This window comes from Podarcis liolepis (assembly GCF_965112155.1).
Source record: "Podarcis liolepis genome assembly, chromosome: 5".
In the NCBI taxonomy this organism is placed as follows: Eukaryota; Metazoa; Chordata; class Lepidosauria; order Squamata; family Lacertidae; genus Podarcis; species Podarcis liolepis.
In genome coordinates, this window is record NC_139556.1 from 99,141,536 (window position 1) to 99,165,236 (window position 23,701).

Sequence of the window (23,701 nt, forward strand, 5' to 3'; positions counted from 1 at the left end):
AGACACCTGTCCCTCCCCGCCCTGCCCCCAGCCTAAAAAAAAAGTTATAGGCTGCACAACAGAACTAAAGCAATTTAAGCTCCTGAGTTGCTTTTAAAGGAAACGGAAGAGGAAAAGGCGGGGAAGAACAGCTGGCCCTACCATTTTCGGCTGAACCCCAACTCACCATTTTCTCCTGCCCCCAGGGACAGCTGCTTCTGATCCTTGATCTCCCTTGAGCCATCTTGCTTGCCCTCAACATCTTCGTCATCAAACTGAGCCTCTATAACAACGTCCGGGCTGTTAACGTCGCCTTTTCCTGGATCACGAAGCACACAAGCGCCCGGGGAACTCCCAGGAGGATCTGATCCTTGAGCTGTTTCTGTTGTTTCATTGTCACAACCGTCCGGCTTGATTACCTGGAGAGTAAAGAGGGAGAAAAGTTGCATTCTGAACTGCATGGTCCAGCATGGCTGAGGGGCAGCTGTACACCGCTTCCGACCATGCTAGGTCTCCCCGCCCCTCCAAATCCTTCATCCCAGAGCTCTTTCCCATTGACATGGGAGGGGTGACTGCCAGTGAGGAGCAGCAGCAGGATGGGACCAGCCTGGATGGCAACTCTTCCAGGTCAACTTCACCCAGAAAGCAATACTAGCACACAAGAAAGAAACACACCATGTGTCCCAACAGACCTTGGTGCCAAATTATGTGAAGGTCATCATGCAGAGTGTGGGGGGGGCGCCATTTCCCCACCATTCCTTCTTCACAACACAAAAGGTCTGAAAGGGGAAAAACTGGGAATGGCGAGCAGAGGAGTGAAAAACCCTCCAATGGCATAACTCTTTTAGAAAAGTGACTGAAACAGTCTTAAAGCTGTCTTTTAAAATCACAATGTTAAATCGTCGTGATCGGACCAAGGCTGCAGGGTTAAGAGGGGAGAGTGCGTGGGCTAGGCACCCCCCCAAAAAAGTCCCACGAGGGTCTGTGGGACGTCGAGAGGTCCAGCGGAAGCGCCAATCCCCCCTCGAAAAGTACTGATAAAAGGCAAGGGGGGGAATGGTCGAGAGTGCTCAAAGCAGCAGCACAAGCCTACAAGCCGAAGTCACAAGCTGCCACCCAAAGCAGGGCAGCCCTTCTCCCTCCTCAGGGAAAAGCCCCCAAAAGCCGCACACACACTCTGTGCGCTCTTTAAATGGAGCACGGCTCTTGGGGGAGCCTTCCTACCGCTGCCCGGGAGAGGCTGCGCATGGCTACCCCATAAGCCAGGACAGCAAGCGGGACCACGTGCAGCCATCCCGTTTGCTGTCCTGGCTTTTGCCTTAGCCGCATGCAGCCTCTTCCGGGCAGGGGGAGCCTTCATCCCCCTGCCTGGGAGAGGCTGCATGCAGCTATCCCATAAACCAGGACAGCAAGAGGCTATCCCAGAAGCCAGATCTCTCTTGCTCTTCTGGCTTCTGGGATTCAGAATATTTTTTTTCTTGTTTTCCTCCTCCAAAAACTAGGTGCGTCTTATGGTCTGGTGCGTCTTATGGAACGAAAAATGTGGTGACTGTTTTGTTGAATTGATATGAATGTAAAAATGTAAGCAAAAAAATCCTTAAAATAAAATATTTTTTAAAAGCAAGGCTGCAAACAAGGAATGGGGTTGCATCTGCCTCTGATGAGTGGGTATCGGGTTTCTGAAGATTGATAGGTAGACAGACACATGTACTCTCTTAAAAGCATACTAAGTCCTGCCAAAACGCTAAGAACCTGAAAACATCAGATACAAAAGGGGGAGGGGGGAGGAAGGAAATGGGATAAGGAAAAAAGGAAGGACACTAAGTAACTGTGAAAGGGGCAGAGCACACCTTGCGAACAAAGCACCTTTAACAAATAGTTGGAAGGTACTTCCTAAAATAAAGAAAGAGAACACTCAAGGAACGTAAGAACTGCCTTGCTGGATCTCATGAGGGAGCCATCTAGTCTAGCATCCTGTTTTCCTCGGCACCTGGGCTCCCCCGTCCTTCTCACTGGTCCTTGGGGCAAGGAAACACAAAACTCCCCTGTGCAACATTATGCATCGCCCTTCACTCACTGCAGCTGGCCATCTCTGTAGTGCTCAGGCACAAGGCAAAGCTCTCTGGAAGGAAAGGTAACCAACAGGTTGTGTTGCCTGAAGAGCTGAGACACCCGGTTTGCTCAAGTGCTGCTCATGAAGAGGTGAGAGTTTTGGGGAGTCCAGGTGCAGCCCTTCTCTGGAGCCACCGCTTAGCGTGATTTATTGTCTGATAAATACCCCCTGTGGGGGAAGTCCAGTTCATGCTCATAGATAGACCAACACCAAACAATTTATTGCAGGCCATTAAAAATGTTGACCAAATAGATCTTTTCCACCAAACCACACAACACTCAAGAGTTCTACTCTTGCTTTCTCCTTCACAAATGGCATTTGCACCAACCAGAAATATGTGTATGTGGTTTGAAAAGAACCGTTCTCATTACACTCCCCTCCAGGAGACTCTGCCATGCTCCCCCCCCCCCCCACGGAGGTTGCTCAGAAAGGAATGAGGCCCTTGAGCTGGAAAAGATTCCCACCCCCCACCCCCGGCCAAAAGCAAGCTTTGACCATGTTCCATTAGAAACCCAGTATTCCATCATCAAGTGGAGTTCTCATAAATGCAAATGGGCTGGGCCAAAGAAGATAAACGCAAAATCAAGAGGGGCTTCTAAAACTGCTGGAAGGGGCCAGGTGAAAATCAAGGCAGGGGCTGGGGAGTGATCAAAAGGGTGAAAATTGTCATCTCTCCCTCCCATGCCAACCTCTGGACTAACATGGAAATTGGTACCTAATGCAAAGGGACTGCACAAGAGTCATGATGAGTAGCTGTGGACTCAATGGCATTGAAAAACTATGGTCTGCTCACGCTGGTACCTTTTTTAAAAAAAGAAGTTACAAAATTTAACTTAATTTGTACCACAAAAATGTAAATGTTCTCCTGCAGCCCTTAAAAAGAAAGGCAAAAAAAGCCTTTCAGCAAAGTGACGATTGACAGAGTTGTTGGTCCTCCAAGACTGTGTAAGCGCTCAGCTCAAGAACTGAACATGGGGATTTAGAGAAGAATTCATCAATCCAAGAATTTGACTTTTTTTAAAAAAAGAAAAGAAATGCAAGCTTCTGTCCCTGAACTTAAACGTATGCAAACAATGCCTAGTAAGATCTCACAGGCCAGAGGAATCAGGAAGAGGATTTACAGCATCTATGGGGCAGGGGATGTTCCTGCCAACCCCCAGGTTGAACAAAACCAGAATAAATTGCAAAAAGTAAAAGGTACAGTTGATGTCAATCTTCACGAAATAGACCAGTAGCAGAATTTAGCTTTCTGTGCCACGGAAAATGGATTGCCTTGGTGCATAATTTTCTTCCTTCCTTTTTGGCTCTATTCTATTCTGCTGCTTTAGCAGAGGATAATACACTCCTGACCTTTAAGGAAAGAAAATTGCTGTGATGTAACATATTCAGAAGCATTGGGGGGGGGGACAAATTTAGTCTTGGACCATCGCAGGTCCGTAGCGCCAAATCAAGCTCATCCGGACAAGTTCCAAAGCTGAGCGGGCGAGCCTTGAACAGCCTTTCCCCAATTCCTCTGCCAAATTCGGGGTTTTAGGTAGCTGGTGCATCAAAGCAGCAAAAGGCGAGAAGGAGGCACAGCTCAGTGCAAAAGCCAGCCCTGCAGGAGCTGTCCTTCTGTTCACAGGTGGTAGACTCTGCAGCAATTAGCAGAATTTCACTGGAACAGCATTGCAGATTCCGGTTGTTATAAATACGATGCCTCCAGGGATGTCACGCATTTATGAAACCCAAATTTAATTACACTTCATGTTTCTATTACTGCAGCTCGTACATGCAGCAATAAAACCCAAGGCAACTATAATTATTAAGGAGATACCATTTCGGGTTGCTAGCTCAGGCAATTTGCAGCCCTAACTCCGCAGACGCCGTCAAGAGCGAGCGCGCAGCCCCGGCCCATTATTAGGCTCTGCCTGCGTCAATCGTTTTCTATAAAGCAATTTTGCACTTGCTCTGAAGTTAGCAGCTTTCCAGCGGACGGCTGGAAGTGCTCAGCAAGAAAACAGCCCCTGAGTGAGCCATCCATCAGCTGCGCTGTTGCTCTTCCTCTTCCCAGTTGTGGGCTCTGGCCCTTTAGCGGACACTTGCCTGACCTACTTTCTGTGCCTCAGTGCAGCCCCTCAAAGCACATTCGAGGTGGAGGCAGGTTTGGTTAACAGCCCAGTGGATTTAATCAGGAAACCTGGAACTTAACCCAAAAGCAGGGTGAGGGCGGAGAGCAGTTTTACAGCCCAGGGAACGCTCTTTAAGGTTTATGGCGTGGCTCTGCTACTGAACCTAAGTGGCTCCCCTCCTACAAGCAGCCTGGGCAGGAGATCTGCATTGGGAACGGGACGTAAGCTGCCTGGAGAAGGAAGAACAGGAAGGTGCTGATAAAATTAACAGCATGCAAGAACAGCTTGCTCTGCTGCGAGAGATCTTGAGATAATTGGCTTGGGCGGGGGGCTTGCCAGAATTCCTACATCCCCACGGCCAACAGGTACCATTTTGGCTTTCGGCCCCCAGTTTCGCTCACAAGGCATGTGAAGTTGCTCCTAAGGGGGCATGAAAGGCACAGAGGCATAGCTGTCAACTGTCCCTTATTTGGTGGGAAAGTCCCTTATCCCAGCGCCGTGTCCCGCTGCTGTCCCTTATTGATGATGTCCCTTAAATTTTCCGGGTTTCAAAGGAAGCAGCTCCTCTCCCTCCCTCCCTGCCGGCCAGGGAGGAGGGAGGCTCCAACTGGGTTGCTTGGCTGTGTTGCTCACCCAATAAGGAGTCTAAGAACGACCTGGGGGTGGAGCTTGCATGCCTTGTGCTGATCAAATCAGCCGTGTTGCCTGGGGACTCGCCTTTGCTCAGCGCTTCCCAGCGGAGAGGTGACGGTGGTTTTCCTTGCTGCATCCCCTTTGCTGGGTTGCTGCACTGTGGGAACCACCGCTTGAGGCTTCGTTTGGCTGCTGGCTGGGCTTTCTGCCTTTGGCTCAGAAGCTGAACATACCTGTGCTTGGAAAACCCCTTATTTTGGCTGCTGATCCCTTATTTTCGAGACTGCTGGTCCCTTATTTTCAAATCTGTAAGTTGACAGCTATGCACAGAGGACCATCAGCCTTGAATGTCACATGTTTTTCTGGGCATCATATGTGACGTCCCGATGGGTTGACAGCTACTTGGAGAAGAAGACACTGGATGCATCACGGGCAAATTTTATTGCGCTGCTATCTCAGTGTGCTTCCCAGGAAGCCCAAGGAGCCGCTGCCAATCCATTTCTTGAGAGAAGAGGTGATTTGGAGCAGGACGTTCACTCCTCAGCCCCAACTGATAAGTCTCCTGCCACCTGCACACATGGGTTCCATAGCTGTGAGGTCCTAACTCTTAGATGAGATTGACTTTATTATCAAAGTCTGGCTACCTCTTAGAGGATCAGGTTGACCAGCAAAATATATTTCCTTAGATGGCCACCAGGCCACTGTCCGGAGAACAGTCTGGACCCTGAGCATATGGAACATAGCTGCTTGAGGTACGGGGGCCAAATGTGCCTCCTTCCAGTTTTAACAAGTTCTGCCCTCCTCCCAAGTTTCCAGCTCAGGGGGAACATTGTGAGCAGACTGCAAGCCTCTGAAGAGGCCTGGAGCAGAGAGCCAGCAGCTCACAGCCATAATTAACGGCATGAAAGGAGAGCAGGGAGAAGCCTCCCTGCAGGAGCAAGAGAAGACCCAAACCACACAGGGGATCTCTCTCCGAATTGTACTCCAAGAGCACTCAGTTCTTCTTGAGAAGGAATTAGTTTTAGGCCAAGAACAAAGCTTTGCTATTGAGTTTATTCAGGCACGGTTAAGAAGCTGAAGGAATCCAGTCTCACCTCTGCTTTGGGGAGAACATGACTTTTCCAGGACAGCTCCAAACAGTTAACTTGTAGTTCCTAAATCTTAAAACTGGAAGGGGGGGCACTTTCAATGTCACCAGGGAGTTGGAGGCTTCCAAATTGCAACTGACACACTCCCAGTGCAAAGAAAAACAAGTGGCTCAGTTCACTGGTTACAAAACCCATCCTCAAGCCATGGTTCGGAGCAGCCTGCTCTAACCTAATGCAATCTAGATTTTTCTGAACTAGAAACATCTTCCTTAACCATCATCCATGTTGGCTGGGGCTGATAGGAGTTGTAGCCTAAACATCTGGAGGACTCAATGTGAGGACATGCTAGTTTAGGAACTGGAAACGAGCTGCAGATTCTGTGCTCAGGTCTCTTGCCCTCTTATGTTCAGATGCCCTCCACCCTTCCCTCGATTGCTCCAATCGTATCCTGATGTTCCCTCCCAATCAGACAAGCTATGGTTACTGCTAACCAGAATTCCCTCCAAACCATTGTTTGCAGACCTGCCCCACTGCAAACTATGGTTTGGAGGCAATCTCCACTCTCTGACTATCACCAGTTGGGAGAGTGCTGTTGGATGCTTCTTGTGGGCTGCCTGTAGGCATCAGTCCGGCCACTGTGAGAGCAGGATGCTGTGCCATGCTGAAACTTTGGCCTGATCCAGCCACAGGGCTCTTCGTAGGCTACTATACTGCTCTGGAAATGGCTCTGTAGAAAGGCAAGACATTCAAAAACCTCCGCCAACATTGCCCACTGCTGCAGAGAACAATCCCAAAAAAAGGCATTTTAATTCCTGCCCCAAAAACAAAAATAAAAATCTTTAGCTCCCGTCTGGATCCAAACACCTCATACACACCCCTGCAGCAGGCCAGCGTGTTAATAAAGCTAACACAAAAACCAGAAGAGCTGGACTTCAGAGGGGAAGAGACACTGGATCCAGCACGCCAACTTGACCACAAGGCTTTCTTTTGGGGGTTGGGAGGGGACACCGGATGCTTTGGAGAAAACTGCTGCCTCAGCAGTCATCGCAGCGTTGCCACCACAACACACCACAAAAAACACAACACACACCGAGCACCTGCATCCATCAGCCCATGAGGTTTTGCCATCTCATCCTCCCCCACCGAGTTGGACACACGTCCCAAATGCCCACTGAGTGGGGAAAGCGCAGCAGGGCCTGGCCGGGAGAGGAAGGCCAGGGCTTATGTGCCTGCAAGCTCAAGCCAAGCAAGTTTAAAGATTAGCATCTTGGAAGGAAGGACCGCGGCTTTGCCGAAAGGAAAGGACACCAGCGCTTGTTTGTTCCCACCTGGCTAAATAGAGAGGGGCTGGTTCCAGTAAAGGGAAAACCACCTGTCCCCTGTCCCTGTACTGCCAGAGAGGATGGGCAGCACAGTACAAATGCTATAGGCATTTGTATTGGGGGAGGGCGTTAAGGCAGGCAATTGGGAGGGGGGGAATCTGGCAGCCAAACCCGGGTTCCCAAGTCTGCATTGCCAAAAGCGGGTGCTGAGAACTTCATTTTTGCTACAGTGAAGGATCACTACTGTCAATGGCGAGAAGGCACAGCTACCAGCTCAGCAAATGACAGGTGACAGGAGAGGGTTCCACCAGCTTCTCCTCAGATCCTCCTGTCTAAGCAATGTATCTTGTGAGTAAAAGGAAGCTACCAGCATCAGGGTGGACCCCACTTCCCAGCCAACTACCTGTCATCCCAGTTATCTGTCTTCAGACCTCCGGGCCTGACAGTACGCACCTGATTTTGCAGGGGTGGGGGACAGGGGATGAGGGATGAGGAAAGGCAAGCCCTTAAGAGCCTGGTGGGGTGTTAGGGGAGGGCTAGTACCTCTGGTGGAGGATGCATTGTGCTCCTTCTGGGGGAGTTTGTCCACCTTTGGTCCCTACCCTGCACTCAGCTCTCACCTGTGGCTCTTAGAAGCTATCAGCACGTGACAACGGCCACATCCCAGGAACGCCTTTGTCTGGCTAAATCAGGTGAGGGTGGCCGATGGCTCTCAAACCCTTGGTGAGTTAGGAATGTCTCCTGCATGCAAATGCAGGCTCTGGAGGATTGAGTGGATGAGACCAAGTGGTCCAGCGGTCAAGAAGGCGTTTTCTGCACGTGCTATTGAGTACAGTGAGTGGCAGATGGGGCTCCTCCACTTGGGAAGGGAGCCCATCTAGGAGAAGGAAAACTTTGATCCTAAACCTCTGCTGCCTTACGGGATCTCTTTGGGAGAAAAAAGGCTCAGGGGTCAACCCTACACAAATCCAGAGTGGAGTCCCTAAGACGGCTGGATGGTGCTTTGTGTGTCTCCTTCCAGAGACTCCTGAAGCCAGACTAGTAGTGCCTAGCATATTGCTCTGCTTTCCTTTGGACCACATCAGTGAGGCCAAGAGTTTTGTTGTCTGGGCAGCCCAGGACCTCCAGACCCACTGCCCAGGCTTGCGCCCCAGGGAGGTCACTTTGGTGCTGCTAAAGCAACAGTTTGACTTCACCGCCTCCGTTGTCTCTTGAGATAGGTAAAAAGTAAAGTACCCTGGACAGTTAAGTCCAGTCAAAGGCGACTATGGGGTGCAGCACTCATCTTGCTTCAGGCCGGGGGAGCTGGCATTTTCCGCAGACAGCTTTCTGGTGCAGTGGAACACCATGACGGAAGCCAGAGCCATTTACCTTCCTGCCATAGCATAACTGCCAGGGTGCCAAACAGCACTCTCCCAATCGCGCTCTCTGGGCTCGGTAGGACCACTGTAACAGATTGCCCCAATTTCAGTCCCACAGAGCCTTAGTAGGAGGAGACCATGGCTCCATAGTATCAAAAGCCACAGAGAGATCAAGGAGGAGGAGCAAGGTTGTCCCATTCTCAATAGAAGGTCATCCATTAGGTTGACCAAGACACCTGATTGACACACCAGTACCCAAATCTAATCAAGTCCTGTTCAGACATCCCATTCAGGGTACTGCTGGATCTGTTGGTGTCCATGAAAAACAGGGGGGGGGGTCTGTGTTCTGTGTAACATGCTTTCCAAGGAAGCTTATCTTGGGGGGGGGGGTCTTCCTTCTTAATATTATGCTCTGGACCACTCAATTGACTAAACCCTTACACTGCCATCTTCACCAATCCTTATAAAATGCTGAGCAAAACCATGAGATGCGCTTACATAAACTCTGAGCGTTACATATTCCTGTGCGTTTTACAAGCGTGTTTATTTAGGAAAAGACATTCACCCCCACCCCACCCCCACCCATTCCCAAAGATATTTGCTGGAGACTTATTTAACACTTATGAAAGGAGCAAGCCTGCACCAGCACATGCCCAGAGGGGGGAAATAAACTGACAGTGCTAACTGGGCCTAATGGCGGGGTACCTCTCCAAAATGTTTGCATAAACCTGCCTCCTAAGGGCTAAAAGCACACAATGAAGAGATGTGTTCAGAAATGCTATGCTGCTCTTTGGAGTTAAAAGTATCACAAAAGGAAGCACACATGTTTGCCTGCTGCCCACACAAACACAGCAAACGTGAGCAAGATTTACAAAGGGGCAGCTTACTACAGGGCACATGAAGCCACTTGGTAAGCTGTCTGTCTGTGCTGCCCTGAAAAGTACTGAAAAGAATCTTAAGAAGACTCTGGATTTCTGCTTGAGAACAGAACTGCATAGATTTTTGATTTAACTGAGCTTTGCTGCTTGATTGCTGACCTTCTCCCTGCATTGTACGTCTTTGGGCTCCTTCGGCAGAGAGGCAGTATAGAAGTAAGTCCTCCACCAGGTCTGTGCTGGGCAGCAGCTCCAGCTCCTTGCAGAGCCCAGGTACCCCATTGACCCCTGGAGAACGCAGATAGTTGTATCAATTGATCCTGGCTCAGGGTGGGCAGGGGTTCTCAGTGCTAACAATTCAAAAACTTGTACACCTTGGCATTCCAAATTCTGTAGCCAGGGGGAACACCCCTGAATTCTGCAACCTTTATAACTTAGAATCATAGAACTGTAGAATTGGAAGAAACACGCAGGGGTCATAACGTCCTGCAATGCAGGAATCTCAGATAGAGCATCCATGACAGGCGGCCATCAAACCTCTGCTTAAAAACCTCCAAGGAAGGAGAGTCCACAACCTTCCACTCTCAAACAGCTCTTACCATCAGAATGTTCTTCCTAAAGTTTAGTCGGAATCTCATTTCTTATAATCTGAATTTATCGGTTTGGGTCCTACCTTCCAGAGCAGCAGAAAACAGGCTTGTTCCACCTTCCATGTGGCAGCCCTTTAAAAGTGTGGCAAGACTCTCACTGGGGTGTGGCAGGGCAGTTCAGATGTCCCCATGACCAGCCACCACTTGGCAAGTGTCAGCTGCTTCTGCGTGTGAGTGCACAGAAGCGCACCTCCGAGCTCAGGATCAAAGCACTTGTCCATGCTTTACTGCTGCGTCAGCACTTGGGCTTTTGATGGGGCTTTAAGTGCCGGTTCCTGGGGGACCCCACCGCTGCACATGCCTTGACACACTTTCAAAGGCCAGAATGGCACACCTGGGACAAAGCACGCACTGATCAGGAAGCAGGCTGTGGCCAAGGAAAGCAATAGAAATTTCCACAGTTAACTCGCGCCACTGGCTGCCAACAAGAAGGCTGCTGTGATTAATGAAAAAGAGAAAGAGAGAGTGAGAGTGAGAAGAGAAAGGGGGGGGGGCATAATTGAAATCTGACATATTTGGAAGCTCCTCCAAAAAAGTGTGCAAGCATCAGTGGGAAATTTCCCCAATTGCTACTTGCCACCCAAGATATGCTTGTAGCAGAAGATTGGGGGGGAGAGAGACAGACAGACAGACCAAGCTGAACCGTAGCATGAATTCCCCAAGCTCCTTCCACTCTATGAAATGCACCCAGTCAACAGCCAGGCTGCATGGTTATTTTAATCTGGAAAAATGCACATTGTTGCGATGGGTGTGTGTGCTTGTGGCAGAAGGGATTAAATAATAATAATAAATCAGGGCTGCATATCACAAGAGTCAAGTTCTAAAATCTGGAGGGATGCACTCCATGGTGGGAGAGCACACAGAAGTCAAGGAAAAGAAACGTTGACAAAATTGGCGAGTTCCTGCTGGTGCTTGCAACATGGGCGCTCTTGCATTTTTGTGGCACACCGGGAGCTCAAAATAAACAACGTGAAACTTTTCAAATGGACCCAGAAATGGTGCAATAGAGGGAGGGAATCGTGTCCCTTGACAACAATGCAATTAGTTAGTTGGTCCAGGTGACTCCTGTCCAACCACATTCCATTAACCACCATGACTTCCATATTAGCCCATACGTTTGGGGGAGAGAGAGATCACAATTGTGACCAGTGTCAAAACAGTGGGTTTCCGTTCCGGATGGAATCCAGTGGTTTCCCCACAAATGAAGCAACAACTTAAGGACGAAACACTGCATCCCACATTGAAATCTGGGTCCGTCTGTTCTCAGCATCCTGGACTCCAGCTCCTAGGTTCTGCCTTATGCAGATGCCAAAAAACAGCTGCATACTTAAAACCATACAGATCAGAATGTTTGCATGGCAGGAAAGGCCAGTGAGGATGGGCAACTGAAGCAGAACAGCAAGGTGAGCTGCCTTCAGAGGTGCTTTCCTGCTGCTAAGAGAGATGGCAGGAAGAAGTGTCCTGTTTGCTCAGTCCAGCCTGATGCAATTCCTCTGGCTGCATTGTTTCTGAGGTCAGGGACATTCCTGCTTTCTAGGAACTCCATGCTCTTTTGTACTAGCAGGGACCGCCACACAACTCCAGAGCCCATTTTGGTTTTTACAGCTGCAGGCTGGCGATATTTATAGCCTCTGCCCCTGCAAGACGGGGAGGTCGCTGTTTAGTTTATTGACAACTGCTGGTTGAAATTAGCAATTTATGTGAAAAATGCACCAAGACAAACAACAGTAGCATCAAACGGTGCAAGCTAAATATTTTGCAAGCTGCCCCAGATGTCAGGGAGGACAGGCCGTTTCCCGCCGAAGCTTCCATGAGTTTCAAAAGAAGAATGAAGTGGGCAGATAGCAGGCAGGGCATTATGTAAGAGGGGCTTACTGAAGCGCTGCAGACTGGGAAGAAGAATCAAGCATGAGTTGGAGAAGTGGGAAGAGATTAGCACAGCACTTCCATGAATGATTTAAGGCACAAGCTAAACTTCACTTTAAACCTATACTGGTTTTATGGCAGTTTGACTAGCACGGCTCTTCCCACACCCAAAGAATTCAGGGACCTGTAAGAGCATAATAAGATCTGTGCTGGATCAGGCCAACGGCCTATGTAGTCCAGCATCCTGTTCTCACAGTGGCCAGCCAGATGCTTGTGGGCAGGATCCGAGCACAAGAGCCCTCTCCCTTCCTGTGGCTTCCAGCAGCCGGTATTCAAAATCATTGCTGCCTCCAACTGTAGAGGCAGACCACAGCCATCTTGACTAGGAGCCAATGATAGTCTTCTCGTCCACAAATTTGTCTAATCCTTTTTTTAAGCCATCTATCCTATCCATTCTTAAGGAAATCAGCCCTGAGTACTCACTGGAAGGACAGATCCTGAAGCTGAGGCTCCAAGACTTTGGCCACCTCATGAGAAGAGAAGACTCCCTGGAAAAGACCCTGATGTTGGGAAAGATGGAGGGCACAAGGAGAAGGGGACGACAGAGGACGAGATGGTGGGACAGTGTTCTCGAAGCTACCAGCATGAGTCTGACCAAACTGCAGGAGGCAGTGGAAGACAGGAGTGCCTGGCGTGCTCTGGTCCAGGGGGTCACAAAGAGTCGGACACATCTAAATGACTAAACAACAACAACAACAATCTAGGTTGGTGGCTATCCTTGCTTCCTGTAGCTTAACAGGGCGCAGAGAAGTCTGTTAGAGATACCTAGCCCTCCCCCACAAACAGTCCTACAATTCCCAGTGTTCCCTGGGAAGCGAGGAAGGTTGTTAAATTGATTTAAGGCTGTAGGTGGACCACATGAATCACCACGGTTCTTAATGGCCAAAGCCCTGTTTCCAGCACCCCAGGCGGTGTTCTGTAACTGGAGTGGTAGAGGTCATGCTCTGCATGCAGAAAATCAAGTTCCAACCCTGGCAGCTTCCTTTCCAAGGAACTCAAGAAACAGGATGGAGAGAGAGCCTCTGCTGGAGACCATGGGCAGCCACCGCAAGCCAGGCTGGGGAGCCCTGGGCCAGCTGGACCAGCAAGTCTATCTAAATGCAACTTCAGAGGTTCATCAGCCGCTGCTGGTCGCAATTAGCAGTTCTCTGGAGAAAGGCCAGCAGCACTGAGTTGGGTACCAGAGTTAAAGGAGGGTAGGCTGGAAAGATGCAGAGGAATAGGAGGACGATAAGGCCGCAGAAGACAAGGCAGACCTGGACTTTGTTTAGCCAAGACTGAAGGAGTGCTCTCGTTAGTGACCGCTGGGTTATTTTAAAGGTTTCTCAAAGAAAGCAGCCTTTTCCTCGGAACCGTGGATAAGGCAAGAAGCATCGCAGGGATCCAAACGGAGAGCATTAAAACAGAAGAGGGTAAAGAAATTTAAGAGCACTTCTGCAGTGGAAGAAGCTGCTCAGGGATCGTGCAGAGTCTCCCTCCACAAAGGAAAAGAAAGTTGGGCAAGGACCAGAAATGCTTTTAGGTGCAGGATGTCCTTACCAATTGGAAACCAGAATTTGAAAAGGGATTGAAAAGCACAGGGGGAAAATGCCTGGATTCTGCATTCCGGTCTAGAAAGGCAATGATCATTCTTCCCACCGGGAACTTGGGAGCAGCAACCGTGGGTGGCCGCCACCTCCTCCATGCCTTGGAATCAGGTTCATAGAATCAGAGAACTGTAGAGTTGGAAGGGACCCTGAGGGTCATCTATCCCAACCCCCCGCAATGCAGGAACGCCTTGCTTCAAAGGCTTCTGGAGGCACTTGCCTGCCCATGGCAACCAACAGAATGCCCAGACTAACTGGGCTGTTGCCCGCACAGGGCTTTTGTCCTTATGGACTAGAGCAGGGATGGATGGGTGACGTGCCCCTCTTGGCCCAATTTCATGCAGGCGGTGGAAGTCTGGAGGTGTGAGGAAGAGGAGGTCGGATATGGGTCCAAACCCAAAGGAGCAATGGGGGGAAGAGGAGCTGGGGAGGAAGGGGAAGTCTTCTGCCAAGGGATCCTTCTCCATTCAGTCAGTGTGATGGCCTGGGATTCGGACTCGGATGCTGAACCTGAGGAATCCCAGCCTGCACAGCATTCCCCGCCTCCAGAACCAGCTGAGCTGGGGCTGGGGCATGAGCCTGAAGGGTCCTCACCTGTGCTGGGTCCTCAGGTGCAGGCATCAGCTGAGTCTGCTCTGGCTCCTGAGGTGATGGAGGACCCATTGCCTGCAGGTGCTCCACTCTCAGCCCCGTCAGAGGAAGCTGAGGTGGCCTCTGGGTCCGGTAACCCTCCAGCCTCTCCTGAGCTGCAGAGGCTCAGGGCAGAGAGGCGGAGGGAACTAAGTTTCTGCAGGAGGAGTGCTTGCCTCCAGGCCAGGAGAGGCGAGTCAGCAGAGGATCGGGGCCGCCCTATGCTTTGGGGGAGATAAAAGCCGGCCAGCCCCAGTCCCAGGTTGTGGGAGCAACATTGTCGGGAGCCTGTTCCTGCCTGAACCCTGTCCTGCTTTTCCGCCAGAGCTCCTGACCTGCCCTGGCTCCCTGCTTGCAAGCCTGTTCCTGACTTCACCCAACTCCCTGCCCAGCTTCAGCTACTATGGACTGCCTCCACGTTGCACCTTTGACCACGGACAGGCCTTGGACCTCGCCTCTCAGGTAACCCACGGGACCAGCACAGTCAGGTGCAGAAGAAGAGGGAGGCAGGGAGATCTGGGTGGCAGCAGCTGCCCTGTCTTACCTGGCTTGGGCATTGTGGTCATTCTCTGCTCCCCATCCTATCGCGGGCGGGGGGTGCTTCCAAAAGGAACTGCTCTTTCTCAAGCGGCCAAGGCAGCCAGAATAGCCACTGACACATGCAAAGAGCTGGAGCTCTTCTAGGCAGCCAGAACCTGCTGGAATTGGCACACGTGCCGCAGAATACCTGCTCCTCATTTGTAAGAACTTGGTTCTTTAGTGTGGCAGCACCTACACTTCGGAACTCCTCGCCTACTGATATCAGGCAAGCGCCTTTGCAGTACTCTTTCCCTCGCCTGCTGGAAACATTTTTTTGTTTAGACAAGCCTACTTACCTATATAGGCAGTGGGTGGGTGCAAGTTTTAATCTGTTTCTAGTCTATCGTTATTTTAGCTTTTCGAAAGCCTTAATGTCTATTTTTCTTAGTGATAATTTCATCATTCTATCCTTTTTGTAAACCGCTTTGAGGTTGCTGGGGTGATTGATTGATTGATTGATTGATTGATTGCGATCACGCGTTGCATAAATTTTACGAAATAAATTTAATAAATAAATGAAAGCTGAAATATATGCTTGGATTATATAAGAAATGTAGCTTGAAGAATTTGTGCTTAAACTGGCTTTCCCCTCCTCCTTCCCATCCCTTTTAATTTGTGTGTCATTGTCTTGTTTAGATGGTGAGCCTGAGGGCAGAGATTGTCTTGGTGATGGGGTTTTCCATACAGAACCCTTTTGGGGTAAAAAAATGCCACAAACAAACAAGCCCCCCCCCCCACCCTACTGACTTCAGCCACATCCACCAGAAGGATGCAGCAGCAGGAGGCAGCAGCAATGCTTCTGAATACCAGTTGCTTGAAATCGCAGGAGGGGGAGAGTTGCTCTTGCGCTCGGATCCTGATGGCAGGTTTTCCAGAGGCACCTGGCTGGCCACTGTGAGAACAGGATGCTGGACTAGAAGGGCCATTGGCCGGATCCAGCAGGATCTTCCTATGTTCTTATTCCCCCAGCACATCACTTGAGGGCAGGCAGGCTTTGACAAGGGAGAAAAAGCGTTTCCAGCCCTGTACTAAGACCCTTGCCTTTTCCCCCCACTGAAGCAAAAATCTTTTGCACGTGCATTAAAGGGGGGGGATGTAACAAAACCAATAAAGAAGGAAAAATCAGAATTTAACAAAAATAATTTATTATAGAATGCAAGGGGGGGAAGATAGAAAGAAATATAAAGAAGTTGAATTGCTGTGGAGGGAAGTAGAGGGTGGGTTTTATAATTAAGTGTATAAATATGCGGCTGTTGTAATTTAGATATTATATTTTATGTGAAGGAATCATTGGGAATTTCGGTTATTATGTATATATGTTAGGTTTCAATAAAGATCTTGGGGGGGGGATGCATGCAAAGACCCCTCCACGGCATTGACATGGGGAGTGTTTTGAACTTGCGCCTGAAGCTTCTTAGGGAAATGAAAACAAGACACTCTGAAACTCCATCAACAGCCCGAATTGTTTGCCCAATTCTTTATCCAGAAGCATCAGGTTCCTCCCACGCTTCTGAGGAACCTGACACACGTCACTTCGTGACCACTTGTAATGAGTGAAGAGTAAGTTACCTGGAAAAGGACGTCACCTGCATTTACCAAGCAAGGTGTGGCCCCGCCAGACTTCAAAGCAGGGCTTCTTAGGAAGAGCATCAGCTTACCCCACCAGGCCTCCTGGGTTTCACTTCTTGATGTCACTATCCAAATTTGTTTAGCTCAAAAGAAAACACACTTCTCATTCCACTTCAGTAGTCAACCAGCGGGGAAACGGAGCCCAGGAGCTGAGCCTGCCACATATCAGCTCCCTCAAAAGAAAGGCCACAAATGGCATTCGAGGCTCACGAAAAAAAGGCCTAGACAATTGTCTACGCAACTCAGCATTCTCACTGTGGAAAGCCAGCCAGGTGCCACCAAGAAAATCAGCAGCCCCCAGGTAACTGAAACCATCTCGGGATAAGAAAAGCCTGGGATAAGAAAAGCATCTGGCCCCTCAGAAGTTCATACAGAGGGAGGAAGAAAAGTCAACCAACTTCCCAAAGGATCTGCCCCAAGCATCTGGTCCTCAGAGGGAAAGTGCCCCTGAAGCTGGAATGGCAAGACTGACATGTGTTCTCATAACCAGAAGAAGCAGAATAAAATATGCTTACAAAATGTGCATATGCAGACATGCGAGCACACTCAATCACATGTGTTTGCATGTATTTGGCTTCCTTCAAATAGACTTTGGGATACCATGCATCGGACTTCTTAAGTTTTATTTTCTTTATGACAACATACAGATGACCACGCACATCCTCTGCATGAACCATGGTATTAAAGATAAAGGGATCCCTGATCATTAGGTCCAGTCGTGACCGACTCTGGGGTTGCGGCGCTCATCTCGCTTTATTGGCCGAGGGAGCCGGCGTACAGCTTCCGGGTCATGTGGCCAGCATGACTAAGCCGCTTCTTGGCAAACCAGAGCAGTGCACGGAAACGCCGTTTATCTTCCTGTCGGAGTGGTACCTATTTATCTACTTGCACTTTGTGCTTTCGAACTGCTAGGTTGGCAGGAGCAGGGACCAAGAAACAGGAGCTCACCCCGTCACAGGGATTTGAACCACCGACCTTCTGATCGGCAAGCCCTAGGCTCTGTGGTTTAACCCACAGCGCCACCCGCATCCCTGGGTTCTCTTACCTCCCAGTTATCAATTCCAGAAGATGCCATGAGTTTCACCCATTGAGAATGAAGGCACCAATATCCCCTCTCCACACTGCTGCTTCTCAGTTACCCACAGGAGATGGTACTGGTTTAGCTGCCCTCTGCCAGGTCCGTTCCCTATCCTCCCTCAACATCAAACAGCACATATAAGGGGCATTGTGCATGAGAGCTATCTCCTGAACTAGGCCAGTGTAACTTGCGGCCCACCAAGCCAAACACAGCCAGCCATTCTGCCCTGCCAAGCTTTTGGTATCCTCCTTGCTTTTGCAGTCCAAGGCAGTGAGCAAAACCAGGAGGCTTAAATGAAGATCCCCAATGAGCTTCCTACCGCACATTCAAAGCAGCATTAATGTCCCAGCAATATCTTGACTTTGCTAATACAGCTGGCCAAGGGAAGTGAACACATGAATTGATTTTGTGACACTGGATCAGGGCCTTCAAGCAAGGGATTCTCAGCGACACCAGCACAGCTTGGATATCCCAGAGGCCCAGATTCACAAGAAGGCTTCTTCCTTAGTAGAGAACCCACCAAACGAGGCTCTGGGGCTAGAAAACCCTGCAGCTCAAGGCTTCGCAACTGAGTTCTAGCCTGCCACAAACACAAGCTCCGCTAGGTACGCGGTCCAGAACTGCGCTCTCAAATTTGATTTGATTTTTTTTTTAAAGCACGCCTGATTCAAATGGACCTTTTGTATATACCATTTCATCCAAGAACAAATTTTTACAGAGGACTTATAAATCCCCCTTTAAAAAAGCACAGCAGTTTATAATGGAAACAGTGACGGGGCGCTGAGCTATGCACACTTAAGACCCATTCATTATTGCAAGAGGGTTGCCTCCCTCATCTAAAAGAACTGGGAGTCCCACATGGGAGCCTTGCAACCCAAAAACAACGTGACAGACCAGGAAGGGCAGGTGCAAGCAGAAAAGCTTATGGAACTTAAAGATCAGGATCCATGTGGATAATGCGGACTTCTTAAGACTCGGGCTGAGTAAAGCAAAAGGGCTGTAAGACTGTTTCTCTAATTATTTCATTGCAAAAGACCTTCCGGAGGAGAAGGTGAGGTGACAGAACACAGAACAGCGTATCTGCCCCAGTTGTTTACATTGCTTATTGAGTTGCATAAATGATTAACGGAGTACTCTATAATTACCCCGTCAATTTTATTTCATAACTTGCCCCCAGGAGCTCCACAGCTACTCTTAATATTTACAGATGGATTCCAGGTTAGAAAGGAATCATTCGGTTACCAAACAACACCTGTCACCTTGACAGGGCTCCGTGATCCAACCAGCCTTCCAGGATCCCATTGTCTATTGTATGCCTACAGCAGAGGAAGAATCAATGGCTCAAACACTGGGCTTTCTCAGATCATATTATTTGCTCTGGAAATGCCAGAATTAGATTTCTCAGCCGTGAGGAGGTTTGCAGCACTGGGAAAGCCTGAAGGGTACAGACCCTCTTTGTGGCGTTCTAAAAAGATTCCAAAGAAGGGTCTGAGAAACTGGTAGGACACAGCTTTGAAACACTTATGGCTAGAAAAACTGCTCAAATTCATTGAATACAGGTCACAGGCAGCCCAAGACATTTAGCTACCTGAGGCAAACAACAAGATGGCACACCCCCCCCTCCCATTTCACATACAGAAGCTGACCAGAGTGGCAGCTGAATCTTGCCCCAAACACAATGGTGATGGGTTGGCACCTTCCACTGCAGCTGAAGACAGCAAGTTAGCATAGAGGCTGCATGGCACACACAGCTCAACTCTCCAGTGCCTTGCCTTCATTCTCCACCCACCTGTACCAGCCGCCCGAAGCAGCTGTCTCACTTTGCCTAACGGCAGAGTCGGCCTTCTGGGCAGGAATGAGGAAATCGATTTAAATTCCAAGGTACCAGCGCTGGATTAATCAGAACTTGGGTGGCCAAGCACTTAGGATAATTTCCAGCAATGGTATCTTTTATTGCAGGGTGCAGTACTTGTACATAATTCTAAGCATCGTAGATTTCAAGCCCTTATAGCCGCTGAGGAAAATCTAGGAAGCTGCCTTATACTGTGATATAGCTTGTGATTCTCCACACTTCAGTGATGGGCAGTTGCTCTCTGGGCAGGAGTCTCCCTAGCCCAACCTGAACCTTCTGTATGCAACGCAGAAGCTCTCCCCTTTCCCCTGCAGCAAAATTGAAACTCCCTACGGACCAATATAGGATGGGGGAGACCTGGCTTGGAAAAGATTGAGGTGCATTACTGGATCACAAGCTCACCTCCCACCAGATGTACTGGTGGCCACCAACCTGGGTGGTTTTAAAAGAGGGTTAGGCAAATTCATGGATGATGAGGCTTTCAATGACTGCATTCCATCTCTGCTGCAGGAGGCAGCATGTCTCTGACTACCCATTCCAGAGAAGAGTGCTGTTTTAAATGTTGCAAGCCACCTTGAATCCCAACACAGGAGAAAGGAAAGATATAAATACATGAAATCGCCCTCACACATGGCCTTGGAGGACCATTGATTGAACTGTAGACAGTACTGGGGAAGATGAACCAAGGACCCGAGCTCTCGACAGGTTCGTAAGGCAGTCCCAACAAACATCTTGGCAGCTAGCCGCTGTGGTGCAGCAAAAACCTCCTCGCTCTCTTTCGTCAGCAGTACCTTCTCACTCGGTGCAAATCTGCACTGAGAATCCAATCAAAGCCAGCAATCGGAACCAACTTTAAAAGCACGGACTGCTGATTCAGCAGGAGTCACCAGAGGCTTTGAATACGAGCTCGTTCTCCCTTGAGCAACACACCCACCCCTTCCATACCACCCCTGGGTTGGAGGAGAGGCCTCGCAAATGTAGTGTTCCTAATAAACTGCATGCCATTCCTTTAATTGCCTCTTACCGAAATGAATCCCCGGTTTTTATTTCACAGATGGTTGAAGAAGCTCTTTCAGGCCACCTGATCCAAAACAAATTGAGGAGCCTCCCACACCCAAGGCACACATCCGGTGGCCGACACAAGCTGGCAGGGGAACAATTGAATGCCTGGCAGTGAGCAAAAGGTTATCAGCGACGGGAGCAGCTGGCTTTGTTTTCGCTTCCGCTGCCGTATCAGAAAAGGGCACCTGTGCTACCACAGGGTGAGAAGAGCTACAGCCGGCCCTCCACTTCCCATTACGCTGCTACAACAAACAGCCGCACACCTGGATTGCAAATAAGGAAAGGCTCACATGCTCTCTCGCACACAGACAATCATGCTTGGCAATGAATAACACATCGGTGCCAGAGTGTGTGGCTGGAGGGACTTGGAGCGGGAAAGAGCACGCCATACATTAAACGACGGCGGAAGGGCTAGCAAACCAGAGAAGCACAAATTTTAAAAATATATTGTAAGAAAACTATAAAGAAATTTAGGCTGAAAAGGGAAAAGGGACACATTGGGAGGGGAAAAAATAACATTCAGAATTACAAAGCTGGGAACCGTGGTGTTTTGGGTTTTGTTTACTCTTGTTCTCAACTATAGACTTGGACTGTACTATAGCTCCATGCTACCTTATTTTGAATTTCTGAAACTCCTTCCCGATCAATATGACAGGTGCTGCCTCTATCATCTTTTTGGTACCTGTTGAAAACCTTCATTTTAAAGCAGATTTACCCCACTGGGTATCTTTATCAGATCAGAAATGGTTTAAGTATGCCATTGATTTTTTTTTTTAACTACATGCAAGTGTTTTAATTGTTGTTTTTAATTGTTAAAATGCGCTGCGATGTTTCAAAGGAAGCACCTTAATAAATGAAAGGGTAATAGAACAAATAACACCGGGGGGGGGGGGGAGAGAAAGCTGGAGAATTGAGGTGTGAAGCCGAAGCTTAAACCAAAGAAAAGGTTTTTGTTTATGGATACACCAAAACAAAAATGCACCAGTATAAGCTAAAGAAGTGCTGGGGAGCCTGAGGGTCTCCAGGGTTGTTGAACTACAATGCCCATCATCGCTGGCCATTGGCCATGTTGGGAGGGGCTGATGGGAGCTGGAGCCCCCCATCTAGAGGACGGACAGCTCAAGGAACAGCACCGCTTTAGGAGGATTTGAGGGCAACTGCGTGCGATCATCATTATATGAGCATGATACAATTTCAGTGTGACGCTTTGTCAGCTGCAGAACCAAGAGCACAACACAACTCTCCCTTTATGGAGTCACAAATATTTGGTATGCACTTTCAAGCTGCTTGGGCAATGGCAGTCATCCCATGACATTGCCCACAGGATATTGTCCACCCCATTAATGAGGGACCACTGAAAACCCTGCACAAATCCAGAGTGGAGTCCCTAAGACAGTTGGATGGCGCCTTGTATACCTCCTTCCAGCAACTCCGGCTTTCCTTTGGACCCCATCAGTGAGGCCAAGAGGGGGGTCTTGTCTCCTGGAGAGCCCAGGACCTCCAGACTGGGCAGCCCAGCTTGAGCGCCGGGGAGGATGCTTCAGTGCTGCTAACGCAGCGGTTTGACTTCACCCCCGGAGGCGCACTCCATTGTCTCTCGAGACGGACGGATGCCAACAACCACCATCTGGCAGAGCTGCACATGGGGATTCCCAATTCTTATACATGCCAGCATCCAATTCTTGGGCCTCTAGGCAACTAGGATTTTTTCCAGCAGATGTCTGATCAGTCAGTTGATGAAAATATATACCAGGCACTATTATAGCTGCCCCACCACCTCCAACAAGAAGACTGATCTCCACATGGAAAAGCATGGAAGAGGCCAAGATGCTACCCATAATCCTCCTCCTTCCCATTTCAGCATTTATACAGCCCTTCAGAGAGTTAGCATACCTGCACATGCATTATCTTCTTGGAACTTTTACAACAGCCCCCTAAAGTCTCCTATGGATAAGGCTGGATTCTGATAAAGTGGAAGTGCTGTGGGTTGGTGGTTCCTGGGAATCAAGTCCTGTTCTGAGAGGGGCTGCACTCCCCCTGAAGGAACAGGGCAGTCTGGGAGTACTTCCTGGATTCCAGCTTCTCAATGCAGTCTGCAGTAGCTTCAGTGTGGCTGGAAGTGCTTATGCCCCAGATTAGGCTGGTTCACCAGCTACGGCTGTTCCGGGGCCAGGACAGCCTGCCCTCAGTTGCCCTCAGAATAATTGAATCACAGAATTGTAGAGTTGGAAGGGACCACAAAGATCATCTAATCCAAACCCCTGCAATGCAGGTACCTTGCTCCGGTGGCCTCCCGTTAAGCTCCCAGTACAAGCATATAAAGTCTTAAAGGACTTGGAGCCCAAGTACCTGAAAGAGTGCCTTCCTCAATATCAACCACCACAGCCCCTACGATTGGCAGGTGAGGCCCTCTTGGTGGTGCCGCCATTGGGGGCTGCCTGCTTGGCACCTACCCATGCCAGGGCCCTTTCAGTGGCAGCTCCCTGTGCGTGGAATGCCCTCCCTGGTGAAGCGTGCCTGTCATCCTCATTTAAAATCATTCCAGTTTACCCAGGCATCTGACAGCAGAAAGATACTGTTCCCGAAACCCCTAAGCTTTCTGAATGTTGGGTATTTGCTTGTTTCTAATCCTTTATCATTGTTGTGTTTGCTGTCCTCAGCAACGTTTGGAAGAACAGCAGGTTATAAATCGAATAAGGAACAAAGCAGGCCAGTATTATCTTCTCCATATTGCAAATTTGGGTCTGACGCTGAGGGTGCCCTATGCCACCCCAAGTCAGCCTGTGAGTTTGTGGTAGCTGCAATAGTCAAATGAGGGACTTCCTGATTAGCATCTCTCTCTCTTTCTCTCCGTGCCATTAAAAGCAAACAAATTTATGCTCCGCTGGGAGAAGAAGCTGGTTTGGTAACTTTCGGCTTCTACCCAACTCCCTCCTGTTCCAGTGCGCTCCACTCTCTTATGGATCAGCACAATTTCCACCCAGTAAAACGCAACGAGATTCAAAGGGTGCCATTTCTAAGAATATCTGACGAGCACTTGAAGCTACTCCACATGCTGGGTTTATTTTAACTCAGAAACCACTCAAACACATTTATCAAGTTCTGCCCATAAAAAGAGCTGGCTCCCAAGGCTGGTCGCGGGTGCCAACTTTCTGCCCAGAACAACTTTTACAGTAGTTATACTCCATTTTCTCAGAAGATTGTAGCACGGAAAGGCTGACTAACCT

At 49.3% G+C, this 23,701-nt stretch overlaps 1 protein-coding gene across 5 annotated transcripts in view; it reads right to left on the reverse strand.

The window, feature by feature from the left end:
• The window catches only part of DIS3L2 (DIS3 like 3'-5' exoribonuclease 2), a 196,215-nt gene that overhangs the window by 112,710 nt on the left and 59,804 nt on the right, over positions 1 to 23,701 (reverse strand). For all 5 annotated transcript variants that reach the window (XM_083503943.1, XM_083503946.1, XM_083503944.1 and 2 more), the window contains one exon: positions 167 to 398. In XM_083503943.1, coding sequence (XP_083360069.1) covers positions 167 to 398 — 232 coding nt within the window. The remainder of the gene's footprint in view (positions 1 to 166; positions 399 to 23,701) is intronic.